Source organism: Hippopotamus amphibius, chromosome X, assembly GCF_030028045.1.
Source record: "Hippopotamus amphibius kiboko isolate mHipAmp2 chromosome X, mHipAmp2.hap2, whole genome shotgun sequence".
Classification (NCBI taxonomy): domain Eukaryota; kingdom Metazoa; phylum Chordata; class Mammalia; order Artiodactyla; family Hippopotamidae; genus Hippopotamus; species Hippopotamus amphibius.
Window position 1 is genome coordinate 22,723,850 of NC_080203.1, and position 22,727 is coordinate 22,746,576.

A 22,727-nucleotide genomic window follows, 5' to 3' on the forward strand; every position below is an offset into this window, starting at 1 on the left:
CTATTGGCAGCAAAACTACCAGAGTCTTGGTGGGACCAAAAGGTAATTGTCTCACAACAGTTTTTAGAGTCTGGCTTTTAAGGTGGGGACCAGCCAGTGTGGAAGTGGCAGCCCCGAGGCCCACACTCAGCCGGCACCCGGAAAGGCTGTCTGTTCCTCTCAGAGGAGCTAAGAAAAGTGGAGACTTTTTCCTCTTGCTGGTTAGCAAACCTACTGAATCTTCCCAAAGGTTACTGAGTCTAGATAATGCTAAAACCTTCCACTGGCCTGAAATAAACCCACATTCTCCTCCCTGCTCACTCAGCCACATCAGCCTCCTTTCTGTTCCTCAAATGCACCAAACTTACTCCTGCCTCAGGGCTTTGGCATTTGCTGTTTCCTCTGCTAAGGGTTCTCGTCCCTCACATCTGGTTCCCTTCTTTCAGCTCAGGTGTTCTCTCCTCAAAGATGCCTCTTGTGACCGCTCTATCTAATATGTTGCCCTCCCCCTGCCTCCCACACTTTCTGTCTCCATTTACCCCGTTTTGTGTCTCTTAGAGTTCTTATCACTCACTCAAACGATCTCATTTACATATCCCATTTCTTGTTTAGTGTCTGTCTCCTTTATGAGAGTAAGATTTTGTATCCCCAGGGCCTAGAACAGTGACACATAGTAGGTGCTCAGTAAATGTTTATTGGATGCCTAAAAGGTGTCAGAGGCAATCCTTGTTAGAGGACTTGGAATGTTGTCATCTTGACCTTGTTAAAGCAGAAAGGGGCATGACCAAGATGGGCCAGGACCCGGACTAAAATGCACCCATTAGGATGGACAAGTGTCCCTGCAGCCACTGAGATGTGGCCCAGCCCTGCAGCCAGGTCACAAGAGCCAAAAGATGCCACAACAGTAGTCCATATCCTGGGGTTGACACCTAAAGTCTGAGACCAGGTCCTGGGATATTCCATTGGGGAGAAGCACAGCAACAGGGGCTTCACCAGGAAGTTCACCAATAGACAATAGGACCCCAGCCCTTTGGGTGAGATTCAAGGTCAGGACGTTGGGTGGGGACAACTGATCAGAAAACACAGCCTTAACTGGCAGTAGTAGGAAGACTCCAAAAACCAGGATCCAGGCAGAAACCAAGTGATGAGAACCAGACTGGAAGTTGGGCTGAGCCTGAGGCCAGGTGGGAATGGGGTTGGATGGGAAAGTAGCCAGTGAGGGAGGCAGGACCAGACAGGCTGTTTGGGTGGGAAGCACATCTGTTACCCTTTGCTGTGAAGGGCAGGGGGCAGAGCTGTGTTTGCCTGTAAGAGGACAGTGCTCAAGGGCTGTCTGTCTGGGACCCCCTCCGCTCCTCTTGGGCTTCCAACAAGAGAGCTGCCTTCAGGAGAACCCCCAAGCAAAGAAATCTACCTGGGGCTGTTGTATAAATAGATGCGCCTTCAGAGCCAGTTCTGGTTACTTTAACCATTGGAAGGAGCTTTCACATCCATAGGACCAGGTATATAAGAAATACCTACAGGACTTCTCCAAAAGTTCCCGTTGGCTCAAAAGGCAATAAACTATTCTGCCTGAGGTGTGGGCCTTCCCAACCTTGGCTCCCCACTAGGACTGCTCAGCTGTCAGTGGGCCAGACTCCTAGTTGTCCTCCCACTCAAGCCCCAGGGTCATTCCTGCCTCCCTACTTTTGCCCATTCCCCTCCTCTTTACCAATCCAAATATTGCACTTTATTCAACAACCAAAATAAGTTCAATGATTTTTTTCGGTGACCCTTCCCTGATGTTGAGTACATAACGCTCTCAATTTCCATAGCACAGTCTTGCACTTGGTAATATTCTTGTCTAATTTTTGTTCCCAAGTAGTTTCAGTGTGTGCATTGTTCTCACTAGATCAAAGGGTCTTTGAATATAGGGGATGAATCCTCCTGTTATATTTCTTCCAGAGCACCCAGCAAAGATCTGGAGGCATCATAGATTTATGTTAACTTGACCCTGCCCTCTTCAAGAAAGGGCAGGAGGAAAGAAGTACTTTGCTTGCTGAAAAATGGGGAAGCAGGAGCTAACTGCGTTGGAGGGAACTGGGCCTGTTGGGCAACCTGTACTTTTTATTTTTTTAATTTTGGGAAATAAGAAGAGAGCAGCCTACTCGCAACGTCCAGGGAACCTAGGAAATAATGATGAGTCAACATCTCCTTTCAAAACTTCTCTATCCCTCCGCCTGCACTGGCTCTCTAGAACCACGTACCTGGCCTGGATTCCACACCCTCTGGGTGTTTCTGCCCACTAATGGCATCATGTGAGAGAATGAATTAGTCCTGAAGAAGTGACTCAAACGATGAGAATTTCAGGCGGCACAGAAGGCTGGTAGGGAGTGTGCCTTTCTAGCAAGGTGAGCTGCCTCTTCTACTCATCACAATGAGAAATGTCTTCTTGGAGGAAAGCAAGACATGAAGGCATGTGATAATCTATACAAATTTTATTTTAATATCAATTTGTATGGAAACAAGCAGGTGTCAGCGTTACGCAGGCACAGAAAAAAGGGAAAGAAAAAAAAAAAAACCTCCAGTGATAATTGCTCTTGTATTTACACCATTTGGTTTCAACAGGGACAGGAAGTTTTACTGTTAGCTTCCTGTGGGAACTCCAGTTTCTGCACCTTCCCCTGCTGCCTCTCAGCATCACGATAGAGCAGGGATTTCTGAGCCTTCAATCGGCAAGCCAGGCACATGAAAATTGACTCCACGTTCTGGCTCTCTTTGGGGTCCTTGGCTGATGTCTCAAATAAGAGCATGTTGTGGGCATCGGCAAATTTCAGGGCTAAGTTGGAGGGCACCTGGATCTGTTCCCTCAAGTCACACTTGTTGCCCACAAGCACTTTCGGGACTAGTGGGGGCACGGCATGCCCATTGCATTCTTGGATCCACATTTTGAGGTTGGTGAAGGATGTCATCTTGGTGACGTCATAGACAAAGACCACGGCATGCACGTTGCGGTAGTAATGCTCGACCATGCTTTTTCGGAAGCGTTCCTGACCCGCGGTGTCCCACACCTGAACCTGGAAGATACAAAGACCCATATTTGGAGTCAGAAAAGGAAACATGAACAGATAGGAGCAAACATGGTTCTGTGGCATTATAAAAATGAGGTGACAAGCCCTGACACAGGAAGTGGTTCTTTGACAAATCGGCAGAATGGACTTATAGAAGTATAGAGAGAAGTTTCTTTTGGAGTTTATTAAGTCTTTCTTAAGATTTTTAGTTGAAAATCTTAAGGTTTCTAGTTGAAAAACTGGAATGTAAATTGGTCAACTTTCCTGGAGGGCAATTTGGCAATATTATCAAAAATTGTAAAAGGACTTCCCTGGTGGCACAGTGGTTAAGACTCCACACTCCCAATGCAGGGGGCCCGGGTTCGATCCCTGGTCAGGGAACTAGATCGTACATGCATGCCACAACTAAGGAGCTGGGAAGCCACAACTAAGGAGCCCTCAGGCCACAACTAAGGAGGCTGCCTGCCACAACTAAGACCCAGTGCAACCAAATAAATATATTTTTTAAAAAACTTAAAAATGTACAAAACTTTTAGAGCCTAGAATCTCACTTCCAGAAATCTATACAAAATAAATAGCAGATAACATAAATAAGTACTCAGGATATAATATGATGACCATAGTTACCACTGCTGTATGCTATATATGAAAGTTGTTAAGAGAATAAATCCTAAGAATTCTCATCACAAGGAAAAACTTTTCTTTTTTTGCTTTTTCTTTTTATTGTATCTGGATGAGATGATGGGTGCTCACTAAAGGTACTACAGTAATCACTTCACAACATACATAACTCAAACCATTATGCTGCACACCTTAACCTTATACAGTGATGTACATCAATTATATCTCAATAAAACTTGGGAGGAGCCAAAAAAAGAAAGAGATATGTGGTCTAAATTCTGTACGAAGATCTTAATCACTTTTTAAAAAAACAGGAAACAACGTAAATGTTCACTAGGAGAGGAACAGCTAAAATGTATGTATATACCTATACAATGGGCTATTATGCAGCCATTAAAATAACATTTTCAAAGAATAAATGGTGTAGGGGCTTCCTAGGTGGTGCAGTGGTTAAGGATCTGCCTGCCAATGCAGGGGACACGGGTTCAATCCCTGCTCCAGGAAGATCCCACATGACGTGGAACAACTAAGCCTGTGCGCCACAACTATTGAGCCTGTGCTTTAGAGCCCATGAGCCACAACTATCGAGCCCATATGCTGCAACTACTGAATCCCATGCGCCTAGAGCCTGTGCTCTGCAACAAAGAGTAGCCCCTATTCACTGCAACTAAAGAAAGCCCGCACACAGCAAAAAAAAAAAACCCAACACAGCCAATAAAATAAATTTTTAAAAAAAGAATAAATGGTGTAGAAAATGCTCACAAAATATAAATAAGTGAAAAAAGTAGGATACAAAATTTTTCGTATGCTATGGTCCCAAATTTCTTTTAAATTAAACATAGACGTATGCATAGGAAAGACTGGACGTGTATATACCAGAAAACTAATGGTTACTTATGAACAGTGGGGCTTTAGGTGATATTCATTTTCTTGTATTTTTTTGTATTTTTCAAATTTTCTATTGCAGGTATACATCACTTTGGTTTTTTTTTTTTTTTTCTTTTTTTGCATGACTTTTTAAAGAAAACAAAGTTAGTGTTAAAAATCTCACCTTGTGGCTCAATTTATTTTAAGTTCACTTCTTTGTTATGTAAAAGGTAATTTAGCTCACTAGATTTTTCTTCTGCTTCTCAGCTTTCAGTGTGAAGGCCAATCAGTAACATATGTAAAGATATAACTCCCAGGGAAACTCTGGAGTCTACACACATTCAGCCCAATCTATTTCCCTTTATACATCCAAAGTCTTGGACAAGAGAAATCATGCTGAGAACGACCATCTCAAAGCCTTATACAGTTCTCAGTTATGAAAGAAAATCTGATTATGGTCACTAATTGACTACTATGGTTTTTTTTTTTTTTTTTTTTTTTTTTTTTGGCACACGGGCTTAGTTGCTCCGTGGCATGTGGGATCTTCCTGGAGCAGGGATCAAACCTGTGTCCCCTGCATTGGCAGGCGGATTCTTAACCACTGCACCACCTAGGAAGCCCGACTACTATGGTTTTTAAAACGAAGTATACTCTTTATTTGGAGTTAGCAGTCGGTAAGTATAATCTAGTAAATATAATTAAATCTCTTTGCTGAGTGAAGATCTTACAGGGCCCCAGAGTCATCATTCTGAACATCAGTTTTCATTGTCCAGGCTTCCCTTCATCTCCTTTATGGAGATGGCCGCCATGTTCCTTTGGCACGACCTTCGAAATCATCCCCTTCTATTTAGATGTCCATGTCTCTTGGTCAGAGTGTCCTCTCCTCATTCCTAGACTACAGCAAAGCCTTTTGGATTCTAGATGTTTCCACTCCAGTGCATCCTGCATACGGCTTTCAAACTAGCCTTCCTAAATTCCTGCTCGTATCAGCATGTCATCCTCCTCTTCAGCCAGTTCTGATAGTCCTCTACTGCATGTGGCATCAAAGTGGAAACATTTCTGTCTGCCATAACTGGACCCCACCCAGCCTGGTTTCCAACTACTCGGCTACACCTGGTTCATTCTCTCCTCTGTACCTTTGGTCCTGCTAGTCCACCTTCCCCTACAGGAGTGGTTGCTCCCGCATTGCTCAATCCAAATCTCATGCATTCTTCCAGGCTCAGCTCATACTCCACCTTCTTCCTAAAGCCCTCCCCAACTTCTCTTCAATTCTCTTTCCCTAGGAATTTCTATCACACTTTGAGTCTGTTCCACACCATTTAGAATATGTTCATTTGTTCTCTAGTCATTTCCTCAGTGTTCTTGGCATCCCTCCGGCTAGACTGTAAGCAGTCTTTTTCTGCATCAGATCACTCGTCATCATGATCAAAAAGCAGTATTGGCCTGAGCCACCAAAACTACAGCCTGGCCAGACTGCATCCTAGATATCTGCCAAGGTGATTTCAGAGACAACATTAGACTTTGGTTACCCAGAAAAACATAAGTACTCAAAGACTGATTTGCCTCAGCAAGCAGAGACAGAAGAGACTTTCATTTCTTCCACCACTCTGGTTCTCTGAGCAGGAAGAAAGAGGAGAGCAGGCCAGGAAAGGAATGGAGGTCAGTGGGAAGAGGGCAGGTATTGCGCGAGAATATCATTACCACCCCCACTCTCCAGTAGTCATAACTCTTGCCTCTGAGTAAAGCTGAATCCTTACCAGCCCTCAGGCGTGTGGCAGATGCTTTAACACCATGAGCTTAGGACTCTAAAAATACCTGCCACTAGCAGGAACACGGGTGGGAGTGTGTGAGGTGTTTGGGGCTGAGTAGGTTGGCTGTTTGGCTTGTCTATGGCTTCAGAATTATGTACGCCACCCAAGCTGCCAGAACTGCAGGGAGGGCCCTCTCTGCTGGAGACCTCCTTCGCCTTTCCAGTGCCGCAGGGAGCCTTGAAGCTTTTATTTGGAGGCTCAGAATTTCGAGTTCAGGCTCTGCTCCCATGCCAGCTCCTTAGAAACCCCACCCCCAAGTTCTTTGCACCCCTGTCTGGTGAGAGGGGAGCCAGGAAGCAGGCTGCTCCCAGCAGAAAATCAGAAGAGCCAATGCTGTGGCCCCAAGAGCCACCACAAAGGGAGAGCACAGCAATCAGGCTTGCTGGAACACAAATGACCTCATTTGTTTTGGGGTTCAGTGTCCCTGTCCTTCTTAGCACCCTCATAAATCCCTGGCCTCTGACAGACAGTAAAAGCATCTCCTCCCCCTTTGGCAGCTGGTGCTCCCTCACGCAGTCCTCCCTTCCTGTGGGTACCGCATCTGACACCTGCCCCTCAGCCACATACATGCCCCCAGGACCCTCTTTCCTCTCCAAGGGCCAGTGGGGTTTAGTGGAGTCAAACCAACTAGGGTGCAAATCTCAGCCCAATCATGTCCTACTAGTTAGGTGTCCTCAGGCAAGTTACTTTATTCTCAGTGTCCCCCTCTGGAAACTAAGGATAAACACAGCAATCTTGTAGGGATGCTGTGAGGATTAGCATTCCTTATAAGTAAAAGACACAGTGCCTAATACACTCCCTCTTCGTCCCTGGTCTGAAACCGCCACAACCAAGTCTGGCCAGACAGCTAATTGAGTGGGCACCATTGGAAATGCAGCGGTAGATGTGGAATTGGGATACCTGGGTTCCAGCCCCTCAGCTGACTAGCTGAGTCAACGACTAGGCAAAGGAAATAACACGTGAGGAAGGGATTTTGCACAATATAAAGTGCTCTGCAAATACTAGTTGTTGCCACTGTCTCAGAGGGCCCATGGGCCCTGTCCTGGTAGCACTGGTCCTTGGATCCGCTGGTTCTCATCCTGTCATCCTGGAAAGCACAGAAAGCTTGGCTTCTTCTTCTTCTTCTTTTTTTTTTGGCCACACCACACAGCATGTGGGATCTTAGTTCCCTGACCAGGGATCGAAACTGCATCCCCTGCACTGGAAGCGCAGAGTCTTAACCACAGGATCGCCAAGGAAGTCCAAGCTTGGCTTCTTGATGATGAGATAGAGCCAAGGCAAAGGCAGTCAGTGGGGAGGGGGAAGAGAGAGGAAGGCCAGCAACATGCCATGGGTGGCTGGGGGCAGGCCCAAAGTGACAGAGACGCTGGAAGAAAGTCGAGGGGCACAGGGTGGGGAGCTGCCAAAGATAAATCTAGCCTTGGAAGGCATTTTCCTAGGGCTACCGCTGCCTGAGCAAGCTTCAGCAAGTCCCTCACCCCCTGCACATGCTCTTAGCTGACGTGGGTATTTCTTTTCCCTAGGGAACATATCTGGCATCTTTCTGCAGATGAGGCATGAATGTCCTTTTGTTGGAGGCTGACAGGGGAGGGTAGAAGTGAAAAAAGGGAGAAAATACATCTGCAACCTTTGGAGGATGCCCAAATGGATGACGGGAAAAGTTTAAGACAAATCTTTCTTCAGCTAGCTGGACTGTCCCATCTGCGTCTAAGATACACCCACATTCACACACCAGGCTGACACAGAGAATGGCAAAGGAGGACGGAGACAAAGAGAGACTCACATACAGCAAGAGAGGCAGCAAGGCAGACAGAGAAACAACAGAACTGATGGATAATTAACCATTAAGCTAACTGGCAGAAGATGGAAGCTCAGAAGCCCTAAAGAAGATATGATGTCATTCTGACTGCGGGCAGCTTCCGAGGAAACACTTAGCTCAGCCTCCATCCACTCAGTAATGTAACACACGAAGGTGTTTTTCCAAGTGATTGGCTGAGGAAGAGAAATCCACAGTGCTGAGCGGCACCTGCCCACAGCCTCAGCTGACCTGAAGCCTGCCTGGTCTGAAGTGCTGGGGCAGAGGGGGTGCCTGGCCTGTAGGAGGACCCCAACTGGACAGGACGGGGTGCTTGCATGAAAATTTACAAAGAATGGCTTGAAAATTAGAACTGAGCCTCTCCTCTACTACCTCCCCACCCCCAAACACACACCCCATTCAGCATTTTCCAATGCTTTTAGACTGAGACAGGCACAATATGATTTAGCTAAACCTATAAGGTGACAGACACTTAATGGTCATTAAGGGAAGCTCCACCCTTCCTTTGGGGGTAAGGGGAGGCCTGCATCCTTCCTAGGCTGATGCTCTTCTAAGCCAGGCAGCATGGTGTGTGGAAAGAGCGCTGGAAAGGAAATTAGGAGAACTGAGTTGCAGGCCGGGCCCTGGGTGATCTTTGGCAAGTCACTTTCCCTCTCTGAGCCTCAGTTTCCTCTCTGTAAAACAAGGAAGTCAGCTTAGAGGTGCTCTAAGGTCTCTTCCATCTCTGAACATTCTCTGATTCTCACACCCAAGGTGAGACAGTGAAGGTGCAAAACGTAAAACCCAGGTACTAGGCTCAATGTCTGGGGTGCAGCTGAAGGTGACATCTTGAAGGCTCCTGGGTCATGGGGCTGAAACCTTGGGCCCCTGGCCTAGAAGAGACCATAAGGCTGGCTACCCGGTATGCCATCTCCCCCTGCCCACAATCCCCTCCCCAGCCAGATACTGCCCCACTAGAGGAGAGAGCAGTGGGAAAGAGCATGGGCTCGGAATCTAGGCTGAAATCCTGGCCCTGCCACGGGGAAGGCAGGATAGTGAGATGGCGAAGTGCTTGGGCTCAAGGGTCAAAGACTGAAGCTCAGATCCACGTGCCTTGGGGCAAGTTATTTAATCTAACTTTGGTCTCCTTAGCTATAAAACAGGAATGCTAATAACAGTCCTAATTTCATAGGGCTGCTGAGAAGATCAAATAGAATAGTGCATGGAAAGTGCCTAGTCTGGGCTCTATGTTTCTTCAATAAATAGAAGTTGTTGTTATTAGCGATTATTGCCTACTCATTGGAGGCTTTTCTTGATGTTCCTGTGAACCAGGAAATACTGGATTATAAATGTTGTGAGGGCGTGGGGGACACATTGATTGGAGACACCAAATGCGGCTTCCAGGCCCTAGGGATGGCCCTGGTAATTAAGAAAGTAGCCCCAAATATGCTCAATTAGTCATCCCCCTGCTGGGGCTGACAGTATGTGCTACGCTGGGACACAGGGAGGCAGCTCAGGAGAGGCCACACCCTACTCTTGAACTGAGAGAAGAGCTTGCTGAGACCTCTCTGCCACTCTCCTGCGAGCACTGGCATTTTAGAGCCTGACAGGCTTCTCTTGCTGGCTGTGGTCTAGGGCCACCTCAGCCTGGAGACTTATCTCTCTCCCCCAAAGGCAGTACCTGTTCCTTGAGAAACTTCAGACCAGCCGGAGTATGGGGCAACATCGTCTCCCGTGGAGCTCGTGTGCTAGCTGCCATGCTCCGCCATCTCCCCAAGGACACGCTGGTCTCACCTGCCGGCTCAGGCCCTGAACTTGCAGCAGCTTTGCCAGAGGCAGGGTCCCCATCCCGCTGCTTCCACACCCCACCCTGAGCTCCTTCCGAATCTGCACTCAGAGGGCTCCTCCATGAGCAATGTCACAAGATTTTGCCCTCTTGAAAATATCATCTTCCCAAAAAAGCCTGTGTTAAGCACTTATCTATACGTGGTGCTGTGCTGGGCTCTGTTTCTAGTGAGTCACACTGTCACAGGCTCTGTCCTCTGGGAAAAAGTCCGGAATCTTTGGCAGAGACTGTAAAATCCAGTTTGACTAAGTATTGGGTGTTAGAAGGGAAGGAATCTTTGCAAAATTTCCCCAAGGCCATTGGGTAGTGACCCTCTTCCACTCATTTTCACCTCCCACTTTCTGGCTTCCTCCTCTCCTCTCCCCCTGTTCTTCTTCCCTAGACTCCCAAACACTTCCTTTCTCCTCCATCTAAATTTCAAGTGAACTTATTTCCCCCTCTCTTAAATCCAGAGGACTCTTTGGCTCAATGTGACATGATTTTAAATAAGTGATAGCATTAAATTCGAAAGGTTTTGAGGGTTTAAGAGCACATCCATAAGTATATTTCTATTTTGGATTTTAAAAGGCATGTTTTAGAAATTCCAGAGTCTTACAACATCACATTCAAGAAGTCCTAGCCAAACCAACGTCAACATAAGAGCCTTAGGAAAGGATGGAGACAGGTACCGGCTTTGACTTTTAAAAGGAAATGTAGCAATTCCACCCAAAATGCAAGGGGCAAAAAAGATCACTATTTCCAGACAGTGCCCTATCTGCCTGATCCTGGGGCTCAATTGTTTTCGGGAACACTCGCTTACCTGTATTGAGCTGCCCATCTTCCTGACATCTAGTGCCTTGGCCCGGTCTCTGAAGCCATTTTAAAACACATTCATTTTAATAATGAAGGAGTCAGGAATCCTGTACAGTTTAGAGCATTTCATCATTCTCCCCAGTTACTCAGCCCTTCTCTTCACATCACTCAGAAGAGAGGCCCTGTGGTCATTTGGGCTGTTTGCCCAGCAGGAGGGAGGGTTACCTTCACCCAATAGTATCTGACCATAGGCTCAAGAAAAGGCCAGCTGTGGATCTAGAGGAGCTGGTCTTTAGTGCCCAGTGCCTTCTGAGGTGCCTTTCCTGCCCATAACCCTGCCCCCTCTGCTCCTCTGACACATGAAGCTGCCCTTGCCATGTCCTCCTTCCCTCCATCCTCTGCACATTGAAATATTCCTGCCCTATCAAGTTTCTACCTTTTCTGAACCAAAAGTGAGCACAAATGGTCAGACAAGAATATCTGTACTTAGCCTACTTGACAAAGTAAAGAGAGGGGGCACCAAGACACTTCCCTTAGCCCTCAGATAAGTTGCTCTGCATTTTTACAAAGGTCTGCTGAAGACAGTACTAACGGAATGAGTAATGAGCATTAGGTACCCCCGATAAATAAAGAAGATATCATTTGAGGGGGACTCTTCCAAAACAACTAGTTTTATCTATTATGAAGTGTTGGAAGGTAACCCTGTCTCAGTTTCTTTAAAAGGGCTCATGGCTTTTTGCCAGAACCACCCCACACCACTCCTATTCCAAACCAGTCTTAATCTTAACTATAAATTGTAATTTAAGATAAAGCAGCTTTCATTCACTGTGGATTTCCATCTCCCCCACCCCCTGAAGGCCTGGGGGGCTTAGCCAAAGCAGGTTTCTGCAACCTATTGGCACCCACGAGGTAGAAGGGACCTCAAGATGTGTAAAGTGCTTTGGGATCCATCCCACAGACCAGGATGGAGATCCCTCATACCGCCCTCTGCCCACAGGTGCCGCTGCTCCAGGCTCAGGGTCAAGGATGGGATCAAACAGGCTTTTCCTGGCGGGAGCTGTCAGGCAGGGGCAAAGGGCATGAATGCAACCACTCCCGCCTGCCCTCAAAAAACGGGTGAGGTGGGAACTGGGCCACTGAAAGAGGCGAAAGGGGATGAGGATGTGCCGAGGGTCTTGGGCTCTGCAAGCTGCGACACAGCCACGCGCTGGACATTTACAACCACTAGAGCATTGCCTCCGGCAAGGCCCCCTCCCAGATCCCTCCCTTCCCGGACCTGACCGTCTGAATCACCTTGATCTTCTCGCCCTCGATTTCCACGGTCTTCTCCCTGAAGTCCACGCCGATGGTGGCCTCAGTCTTGTCGGGGAAGGTCCCCCCGCAGAAGCGGAAGGTCAGGCAGGTCTTGCCCACGTTGGAGTCCCCAATCACGATAATTTTGAAGATGCGAATCTGCACGTACTGGTCCAGCGACGAGTCCAGCTCCAGGGAGGCCAGGCCAGCGGCCGAGGCGGGCTGCAGTTTCCCATGGCCCAGGATGGGCTGCGCCATCTCCCCCGGACCGGACCCGGGCCCCAACCCCCCTCGAGGGCTCCACACAAAGAAAACGGCCACGTTAGTGTGCTCGAGGCGAGCGAGCTTTGTGCGTGTGTGTGTGCGTGCGTGTCTGTGAGTGTGTGTCCGCGCGTGTGTGCGTGCGCCGGCAACGTGTGCGCGCGCGCGCGTGAAGGGGATGCAGCTCACCCCAGCCCCCCCACCCCCCAGCGCACCCTCCTAGCAGCTCTGAGACAGCGACACAAAAGCCAGGGAGGGGAGGAGAGATGGAGGAGAGTGGGCAAGGCTTCTCCTTGCGCCTGTACCCTGGGACGGGACGCTCGGGCGTGCGATCCTACCACGCTCCTCAGGCCGCCGCTGCCGCCGCCGCCGCACCTTTGCCTAGACCTTCCCCTGCCTGGACCCCAGAGACACACGGAAGGGAGGAAGCCTAAGGAGGAAAGGGTGGCTGGGGAGAGCCGCACACACCACCCCAGGATGCTCTTCCTTTCTCCTTGCCCCCATTTATTTTATAGGTTTGGGGCTCCCCACCCCCACTTTCTCGGAGCGCACCGGGTCAGCGGGCAGGGAGCACAGCTGGGGAGGACAAAGAGAGCTGCACCCTCAGGCATCTCTGGAGCACTTCGGCCTCGGAGCGACACTACTCGGCGGGGGTGGGGTGCGGGGCGGAGATACCTCTTTCACCTCGCAAGCGGCGGGCAGCTGCGCCGCGCCTCCGCGGCCCCCTCCCAAGCCTTAGGATAAAGGGATGCTCTGTCTTATAGAGAAAGCAGGTGCGCTCGCGCGCCCCAAGGAGCCGGGGAGGGCGCTGCCAAGACACGCCGAGGGTTATGGGGGCCCGCACAGCTGAGAGGAGGAAGGCAGGGGCACGGGTGTGCGTGTGTAGGGGGAGTTACTGTTTCTGTCACAGACTTGCCAGATGTAGGGGGGCGCGTGCCAGGCGCCAACCTCCCCTCATCACACCACGAGCACCCATCCTCTGAATGTTCAGGAGAGTGGTTCCCATTGGCTGCCGCAGTCGGTTGTGTTTGGCTGGCCAATGGGGAAGGCCTGCCGCGGGAGAGGGCCGTACATGGGGGTAGGAGAAGGGGGAAGCTAGTGGTGGCAGCTTCAGCAAAAGGGGACTTTGTTTCCGGGGCTAACCATTACAGGTCCAGGTGAAGGGATCTCGGGACATGGCATAAACCTCACAGTGTATTGCATTCCCGAGCCCTCCATATAATCATAAATCCTTCCAGAATGGTGGAGTTTCAAAAGGAATTGAAAACCCCTAGGAGCGTTCACCCCTTTGCAACTGAATGTAGAACAAAGTGGTTGGGTCTAATTTGCCAGAAGCCTAGATTATGCTTGGAAGATGATAAATGAACAGAACTTTCTTACGGTATTAGGGGGCAGCTTCCCAAGGCTTAATAAACATCACACATGTTGGTCAAGACCAGTATTCCCTCTGCAGAAAGTGATTTGCAGGTTCAGAATTTGTTTGAAATCAACTCTGCTGAGGTACAACTTACATACAATAAAATGTGCCCACTTATGTTTGCTTTTAAGACTTTATCCCTTGAATTGGGAGATTGGGATTGCCATATACACATTACTAATAAGAAAAAATATATCAAATTGTAAAAAAAAAATACTTTATCCCTCCTGCCACATATTTCATAGGCTAATATTGACATATACCAATAGCAGAATATGAGTTATTTGCTAATGCCATCAAGGTTAGGGATTCCAGCAGCAGACGTGAGATGCCATCTTATTTGTGTGTGAGGCTGAGCTGCAGAAGAGACAAACATGACTAAATCCACGCCCACTATGAGGAAAACAATTCAGCACATCAGTGATAGATGTCTAAGCAAACTGGAATGTGACTGCTCAGCCAAGTCCAAGTTATTCAAAATGGCTGGGAAAATGGGGTCGTCTAGTTAATAAGCTTTTTAAGCTGAGTTAGCAGACATATTTATAGCTAACTCTTTTAACATATATGTGGGTCACCCATTTCTAAAACCCTAGATTTTTATACTATTCAATATTAAAACCATCTCGAGGAGGATTTAATCTTAGTTGGCTAATTGAAGGTCATCATTATGAATACCAATTATCATTGTACAGTGTGACTAGCAATCCTCATTGTACAGTATTTAGTTTTTGATTGGTCGATGTCTAGATAACAGTTTGCCAAATCATTTTCCTCTGTATTTGAAGCTAATGCTCCTGGTGATCATTATCTACAGAAGAATAGATATTTTTAAAAAAGGCAACTATCAATTAGGCATATCCAGTAGGTAAGAGTGGAAAGAAGCTTTGCTAATTCATAGCCATAATTAATGCTAATTTTCTGAGATATAAAAAGTATTACATCCACATAAGATTATTTAGACATATGCTTCCAGCAAAAGCATGTCACTGAGTCTGAGAGTCCTATTTGTAAGGTAGAAACACTGATTTCTGGAAATGTGGTATATCAAAATGGGTCCCATGCCCTAATAAAAACTCTGTGGAGTGAGATTTTGGAGAACTTTCACTTACATTTTTGGAGTTATTCAATCTGTGTAAATTGCTTTTGCCCCCCAAAATGATAAAATATAAATTTTTATTGAGGACAAGAAAACCTCATTGCACCTATTGTAAAAAATTGTTGCACAATGCCTTTTTTGTATGTTAATTGTGCATCATTAAATGATTGTCTTTCAAATACACCCAGTTGTTTTTATAAGTACGTGATCATCATGATTTTGACAGTGTTTTCCAAAGCTTCTTTCACCAACAGACTAACCAACAGATTAACTTTGTATTTAATCAATCCATGTTTATTATTGGCTTTTAGAAATAGCAATAAATTTCAATGTCTGCAAGGTCTTTAAAATATGAAATAAGTAGAAATAATTTTTAACCTTATCGTGGAATTGATATTTTCAATATTTATCCCCCTGAACAGCCCTAGGTTACAAGTCAACTCTTCCCTGCACTTCTGAACATAAATCTATTCTTTTATTAATTAATTAATTAATTTTATTGGCTGTGTTGGGTCTTTTTTGCTGTGCCGGGCTTTCTTCTTTTTTTAGTTGCAGTGAGTGGGGGCTACTCTTTGTTGTGGTGTGTGGGCTCCTCATTGCCGTGGCTTCTCTTGTTGTGGAGCTCGGGCTCTAGGCGCGGTGGGCTTCAGTAGTTGCAGCACATGGGCTCAATAGTTGTGGCACACGGGCTTAGCTGCTCCGCGGCATGTGGGATCTTCCTGGAGCAGGGATCGAACCCGTGTCCCCTGCATTGGCAGGTGGATTCTCAACCACTGCGCCACCTAGGAAGCCCCCATAAACCTATTCTTAATGAGTAAGGGAACCCTGGATCATTTTCGCCCAATAAATACTGCTTCCTGGGTTAAACTTCCTAAAACAACGACTTTGTAATTTCATTCTCTATCCCTATTCCACTAAAAATAATAACTTCATCACCTACAATGTTAGAGCCAAACTCTTTTGCCTGTTCAAATCTGGCCCCACAATATTCACCTGTCCTTACTTACTTCCTAGTATATACCCTCTACCATTGTCCCCTGAAAATGTGCTGGGTTTTGTTTTATACCTCCAAGCCTTTTAAAAAGCACGGTGCTTCCTCCAAGATACTGTACAAATATTAGCTCATTTAATCTTCATAATAACCCTATGAGATTGCTGGAAGAGGAAAGTGAGGCATAAGTTAAGTGATTTGCCCAAGTGGCAGAACCAGAACTCAACCTGAGGCAGACTGGATGTAAAGTCAGTGGTGCTTAACCACTGAAAATATTACCTTTGATCCCAAAGTATTCACCATCTTAAATATCATTCCTTGTCCTCCACTGTCTACTTGAATTTTACTACTCATCCTTCAAGGCACAGCTCAAGTTAACACTTCTTACATGAAGTCCTTCCTTAGCTATTCTATCCCATACTATTTTCTCCTGCTCTTGCACGACATTAGATATTATGTATTATTTAAATGACTAGTATGTGTCACTCCCCAACTAGACAGAGACCACCTATACTTTTCATATCCCCCAGAGCTCCTTTCATAGCACAATCCAAGTGACAAGTGCTTAATAAATACTTGTTAAATGAACAGGTAACTCAAAACTCTGAAAAATGCGTATATTTTTGCATACAGCCAATAATTTATTTCCAATTTAGCTTACGTTTGGTAAAGTCAAAACACCTATTTACACCCAGCCCCTCACCCTACTCCTCCCACAACTGTTAAAATCTTGCTTAGGAATACTCTCACAGTAAGTCTGTGAAGCACGAATTCTTTTTGCCAGCATCCTGCTCTCAAGCACGGAAGCCATATTAGAAGACTATCCGCAGCACCTGGTGCTGCATCTAGGACACAGAATTGCACTATATAAAAGGGATTTGGGAAAGAGAATGCGGAATGATTATTTGTCCCGGAAACAGGGGTTGGGTGGGAAAAGCGCCAGCAATTTGTAAAAGACGGAAGTCCACTCCGAATCTGGGAAGCCGGGTGCCCCGGCTGGACCTACGGAAAGACTGGAAGTGGACTACACCCAGAGAATCCGGAAGGCTTAGTACCTAGTAATTAGTGGCCTAAAACAGAAGAACAAACTGCGGTGCTGGGGCTACGCTTTGTGAGGTGCCGTTACAGGTTCCCACCATCGACACAGCGGCAGCACCGGCCACAACCGCCAGGCAAAGCGGCCCCGCCGGTCCCTCCTTGGGCAGCTTTCTGAGCTCGTCTGGCGTAACGCGTTGCCGCCAACCCGCAGAAACTTACAAGCCACTCCATCTGGGGTCTTTCCAAGTGGTCGGACACCTAGGCGCATGCGCATAACTTCTCCCTGTGCGGACCAATCGCAATACGGCGCTGAGCCTTACGCCTGCGCAGTAGGCCTCCAGTCGCTCTTCCCTTTCTCCTGCTCTAGCAGGCCGGCTTAGCTCTCCAATGCCCACCCCGAGCTGGGAGGAGGAGCCTGCGTGGAGTGCGTGTGAAGGGTGCAGGGGGAGCGGGCCGGGGCCCACGGTGTTTGACCCGTCGGTCGGTGCGTAAGAAGAAAGGAGGAAGAGGTCCAGAGTAGCGGTTGCCGAAATGTTCCGGTGTGGAGGCCTGGCGGCGGGTGCTTTGAAGCAGAAGCTGGCGCCCTTGGTGCGGACGGTGTGCGTCCGAGGCCCGAGGCAGAGGAACCGGCTCCCAGGTGACTGACCCATCCCGGGCAACCCCCACCTTGAAGACCAGGGGCCTGGGTTCTACAGGCTCCCTATGCCTCTCAGGCCTCCCCCCCACCCCCACCCCTGGGGAAAAACTAAACACACAGTCCCGTGAATTCCGAATTGGCTGGATCCAAGCCGTGAGTTTCGCAAGCCCTGCTGACCTGACCTTCAAGGGATTTGAGCCCAGTAGTCGGCTTGAGGCCTTTTCCTGGGAGGGTTTGCTGTTCAGGGATAACAGAACAGCTGACTGTCTCTTATTGTCCAATGCCAGCTCACTGCTCTAAAAAGGCGGACTGACCACCCCCAGTCCGCCTTTTTAGAGCAATGAGGTCAAGTAGACTTTGTCATTTATCGATTGTGAGACTTTAAGCAGGTCAGTTAAGCCCTAAGCCTCAGTTCCTTCTGTAAATGGGCATATTACCTGCCTACCTTCCAATCCCCAGATGAGACTCATAGATTTGAGTGCCCTGTGAAACAGAAACAGTGCAATGCAAGAAAAGGAGTTGATCCGTCGTGCGCCAGCCACTGGGAAGAGTTGACCCAGAATTAATTTGAGATGCCCGGTCAGTGTGATTCTTGGTATTCTCTAATACTTCGAAGAAACAGTTTGCAGAACGCATTTTATTTGCCCTACATGAAGTTGTTTCAGCAAATTTTAGAGCTAGAAGGGATTTCATAGTAAAGTTCAATCCACTCATTTTATAGATAATAAACCGAGATACAGAAAGGTCAAATTACTTGCTCAAGGTCACATACCTAATTAATAGGCAGAGCAAAGGATAGTTTGCCAGTCTCTAGGTCCCTAATCCTCTTGCCCCAACTCCACACTGCTTCCTAAAGTTTGACCTCAAAAGGTTAAGGATAAATCCGGTTCCCCTTTACCCCATTGGGCATGAGGTATCCTTGAATTTATCTAAGCATGTCTTGAGCCTACTGATTTCCAACCTGCACAACTTCAGGGGGGTAAAGAATTATCCACCTGTAGGAGGTGCTGTTTTGTTCTTTTTTTTTTTTTAATCAATTATCTTTGATGGCCACCGGAGGATATTCACATTTGCAATGTCAGTGTGGAACTGCCTTGAGGCCTTTTCAGTGTGGGACTGCCTTCTGGGTGCTTTAAAAAAAAGTGGAAAATATTTCCCTTAGATTGTGAGAGTCATCGGAAATGTGCATTTGAACAAAAATGTGCAGTTTTTCCAGTTGCTATGCCTCAAGAAAATGTTTCCTGATGGGTGTACTTGAGGTATGTCCTGAGACATGTTACTCTTGGAACTTAAAAACCAGATTAGATTTTAAAAACTAACATCCTGTCTATGATGTCATCTGTATGGGTTTTGTGTGTTGAAATGAGGATGCTCTATGTAAATTGCACAGAAATTTAGGTAAGCTAAAGATTTTCATCCACACTGGGCTTTTAAACTTTGTGTACTTATTTTGCTTAAAACTCACAACTTTTGCCAGCATTCTAAAGTCCGACCAAAGGTTCTTATCAATTAAGTATGGATTTGCAAAGGTAAATTGATTTATGAGACATTTGAGGTGGTTGGTGAAATTAGAACTACTGAAAAGTACTCACTGAAAATGTTCTTTTCCGTTGCGTGACTTTATTTTAAAGCAGTCTGCTGTAGACTATGTTCTGACTTCTCGACATATCCATCATCTGTTTGTACACACTTATTCTTTGTCCTTTGGCCAGGCACCAGAGTATAACATCATGATCTTTAGCAATGGGTGGGGGTGGTTACAATTTCAAAAAAGAAATGATTCTGTCATTTTAGGAATCAGCCATGTTTTGTGGCTTGATTACTAATTGCTTTTAATCTGATTTCTTTTTGCATATAGTAGCATTTACCATATGTTTTTGCATAGATCAGGAAGAGGCATTGTTTGTTGATATGCCATTAACCCCTCCTTCTTTCCCTTCCTCCCCACTAGTTCTTTACCAGGATTGTAGCAAACTTTAAACCTACCTTGAAACATCTCTTCCACAGCTGTCACCATTGTCAGGTTCATTTCCATTATATGTTGCCTTTTGCCTTAAAACCCTGATTGCTCCTATTTGTTTATTTACTTTATTTGGATGCTCTGCCTCTTTCCAGAAATGATTGAAAGTAATTAATAGTCACCACATATATCTGCATTCAGCACTGAGGAGCAGATTGGTTAGGTAATATTTTCTGTTCTGTAGTATTTTATTTGGTTATCAAACATTGTGCTGCCGACGTGATCAAACCGATCACCGACCCCCTGACCTGAGGGTCAAATATTTGTACATTTTTCTCTGCTCAGAATCCTTCTCACCTCCTTAAAAAGGAAACTGGACATTTTGTGGGCAAGGACCCAGGCTTCCTGGACACCGCCAAATGATACCTTTTTTGAAGCCTAGAAGATGAGCCTTTACCCACTCTTTCTGCTGAGGCAAAACTTTCCAGAAGAAAATTTTAGCAAGTCAGCATTTTCTGCAACCAATTAATATGGTGTATTTTCTAGACATTTTCTAATATTTTAAGGGAGTTGCTGCATATTGTAACCTTTAGATTTCCAAAAGTTGCCTGCTCATATAAATTGAGTGGAGAGCCAGCCCCAACAGTACTGAATGCAAAATCTCCAGGAGAGAGCCTTGGGAATTGATATGTAACAAGTCCCTTGATGTAATTCATATGATCAGGCAAATTTGGAAACTACTATTCTGAATAAATAATGACTCTTTCCCTTCCATTTGTCTGACCTAAGGATTAAAAACCCAACTGAGCAGCCTTGAGTCTCTTGTGATTTGTGTCAGGCTCATTTTCTGATATTCAGAATAGTAGCAGCCATTCTCCCCTCCTTAAACTAGACACTACCTGAGGACAGGAGTTATGTCGTATTTATTTTTGTGTGCTTAGCATTTTGTACAGTCTCTGGTACGTGGTAAATTCTCAGTGACTGAACCCTAGTACTATAAAGGACTTAACTTTGCAGAATAGAGTTCAATATTTTTTTCTGTCATCTAAATCATTTTTCTTCTGGTGTCTTCAGAGTGTTTCACACAAGAGGCATCTAGCTACAATGGACAGATCACCTAGGCTTGTCCTATCATGTGTTTTATCCATGTCAGAAAAATAAATTTGGCATTCAGAAAACAAGATTCAAGAGCATATAAACCTCAACCACTTGAGATTCCTAGGTGCCTCAATTGTGTGGATGTATTTCTGGAAAAGGCCTTCTGGGAGTATGGAAAAACAGTAGATTATGAAATCTACAGAAGTGAATTTGCTGATTTCGGCACTATTCTAATGCTAGCCTGTGGTATTCAAGGTTACTAATTTGTTATTAAGCAGCCTGTAAAATGGGATCTGGCCAAAACTTCTTTGCCAAGAATTCTTCAAAATGTTCAGTCTTTATCAATAGAACTGGGAAGAATTTCTATTTCCTTATTTTATTCATTAATTCAAGAAATATTTATTGAGCAAACACCTACAGGAATTGAGTCTTTGCACGGTATAATGAGTATAGACAATAATGTTGTGTTATAATATCAGACTTCCTAGGAGAGTAGGTCTTAATTATTCCAACCATTAAAAAGAAATGATAATTATATGACACAGTAGAGGTTGTAATTATCGCTAAAATGGCAATCATATTATTATGTATAATTGATCAAATTTGAAAAAAAAAGAATTGAATCCTAAGTGTGAGGAAGAAAGTGCTATCTCTGTACATGTGGTCTGACTGCAGAAAATCTAAAACAAGTAGATTGGTGCAATGAGAAGTCAAGAAGTAAGGTGGCTTTCCCACATTAGTAAGACAAGTGAAAAGGCACGTTTCAGTCATAATGTAAAATTTCCTGAAACTTTGAGGCTATGGGGGAAAGGTATGGCAATAATTTTATAGGTAAAAGAAAATTGGAGGGAAAATATAAACATCCATACAATATTATCACCTTTTACAAATTTGAAGTCACTAAATATGTAAAAAGTTGGTTTTGTCAATGACAATATTGTATTATATTTCTTTTCAAGCAGTAGTTTAAATGTAAACCCATTTACCTTGTAAAAAATCAATTTACTTTTAAATGTCTTTTTTGGGGGCAAATTGAGGCAAAACTGCTGAGCGTACCCAAATCTACACCTTTAGTTTTATGTTTGTGAAAAGCAAGCAAAATCAGAGTATTATGTTAAATTATTATATTAAAACAAAGTTGTTATGATTTCTAGATTTAGGATCTTCTAGAGGGGTAAACGGAATTTTAAAAGCATTTATTTTAAGTTAAAAAAAAAACGGGTGGAGGTAAGGGACAAAACTAAATTCTTTGTACTGAACCTAACCATGTGAAACTTTTTCTACCCAGTTTCATTTTCTAAGCTCTAAGAGTTGTCAGTTTCTATTGCTAATGCTTCATCATTTTTATGGACCTCTGAAAATCAACATCTTGCCTATATTGAGATAAGCTTCTCCACCTTCACACATTTTTATTTTCATGGTTTGTTGTTATTTCCAAATATAAGCCATTTTATTTCATGTGGTGATGAAGGATTCTAAAACAGGTAAGAAATAAAAACAGTAGAGAGAAATACATTTCCAGTTCTAAGAATATAGGTCCATAGTCTCTTAAATATAATTTAGAAATCAAAATAGGACTAAAAATCATGTTTTTGTAACTCATTTGTCAGTAAAACCTGACCTTAACTGGAGAGAAGCTACTTAGAATCTTTTATTTCTTCCACTCAGCGTGATTGGTCAGAGGAACATTAATGTGCTTCACTGGGTTGCTGCCCCTACTGTGTTGGGTGTTACTTACTATATGGTGTATGCATTACATACTTATAACCTAACAGTTCTAAGTTCTGGAATACACATGTTCCCAAGGATTTCAGGTAAGAGACTGCAGCCCCTTTTTGGACATGTTTTTACCACACTGAGTCCTGTAATTCTGATAGCAAAGGGGAAAGCTCCCTATTTCAAATCTCTGCAAGTACATACGGAATAGCTGCCGGCGCTATTCTGTCTTTTAAAGCTTGGTCAGACCAGAACATATCTACTTGCCCCTAGACCAGTGATTCTCAATTGTGGACTGGCAGCATCAGCACCATCTGGGAACTTGTTAGAAACGCAAATTCTTGAGCCCTCTCCCAGATCCTCCAACTCAGAAACTGGGGATACGTCTAGCCATCCATGTTTTAACAAACCCTCCAGGGGATCCTGATGCACACTCAAGTTTTAGAACCACTGTTCTAT

The 22,727-nt window shown here is 45.3% G+C and overlaps 2 protein-coding genes across 3 annotated transcripts in view; one reads left to right on the forward strand and one right to left on the reverse strand.

Annotated features, from left to right (window-relative positions):
- Window positions 1-2,441: 2,441 nt before the first annotated feature.
- RAB33A (RAB33A, member RAS oncogene family) lies at window positions 2,442-12,973 on the reverse strand. Its single transcript, XM_057718877.1, has 2 exons — window positions 12,055-12,973; window positions 2,442-3,035 (listed from the first exon to the last, which is right to left on the reverse strand). Exons 1-2 carry the CDS (start codon window positions 12,310-12,312, stop codon window positions 2,580-2,582), a joined length of 714 nt encoding a protein of 237 aa, XP_057574860.1. The 5' UTR covers window positions 12,313-12,973; the 3' UTR covers window positions 2,442-2,579.
- A 4,223-nt stretch (window positions 12,974-17,196) lies between these two features.
- AIFM1 (apoptosis inducing factor mitochondria associated 1) overlaps window positions 17,197-22,727 on the forward strand; it is a 28,407-nt gene continuing 22,876 nt past the window's right edge. Inside the window, exon 1 of one of the 2 annotated variants that reach the window (XM_057718434.1) lies at window positions 17,197-17,494. In XM_057718434.1, coding sequence (XP_057574417.1) covers window positions 17,389-17,494 — 106 coding nt within the window. In that variant the 5' untranslated portion in view covers window positions 17,197-17,388. The remainder of the gene's footprint in view (window positions 17,495-22,727) is intronic. The other variant, XM_057718435.1, reaches the window with a different exon arrangement.

Excerpts from the sequence above, each read along its gene's own strand:
- RAB33A (XM_057718877.1), bottom strand. The coding sequence starts at position 12,312 with ATGGCGCAGCCCATCCTGGGCCATGGGAAACTGCAGCCCGCCTCGGCC. Across the intron at positions 3,036-12,054 it reads TCGAGGGCGAGAAGATCAAG|GTTCAGGTGTGGGACACCGC; the intron begins GTGATTCAGACG and ends TGTATCTTCCAG.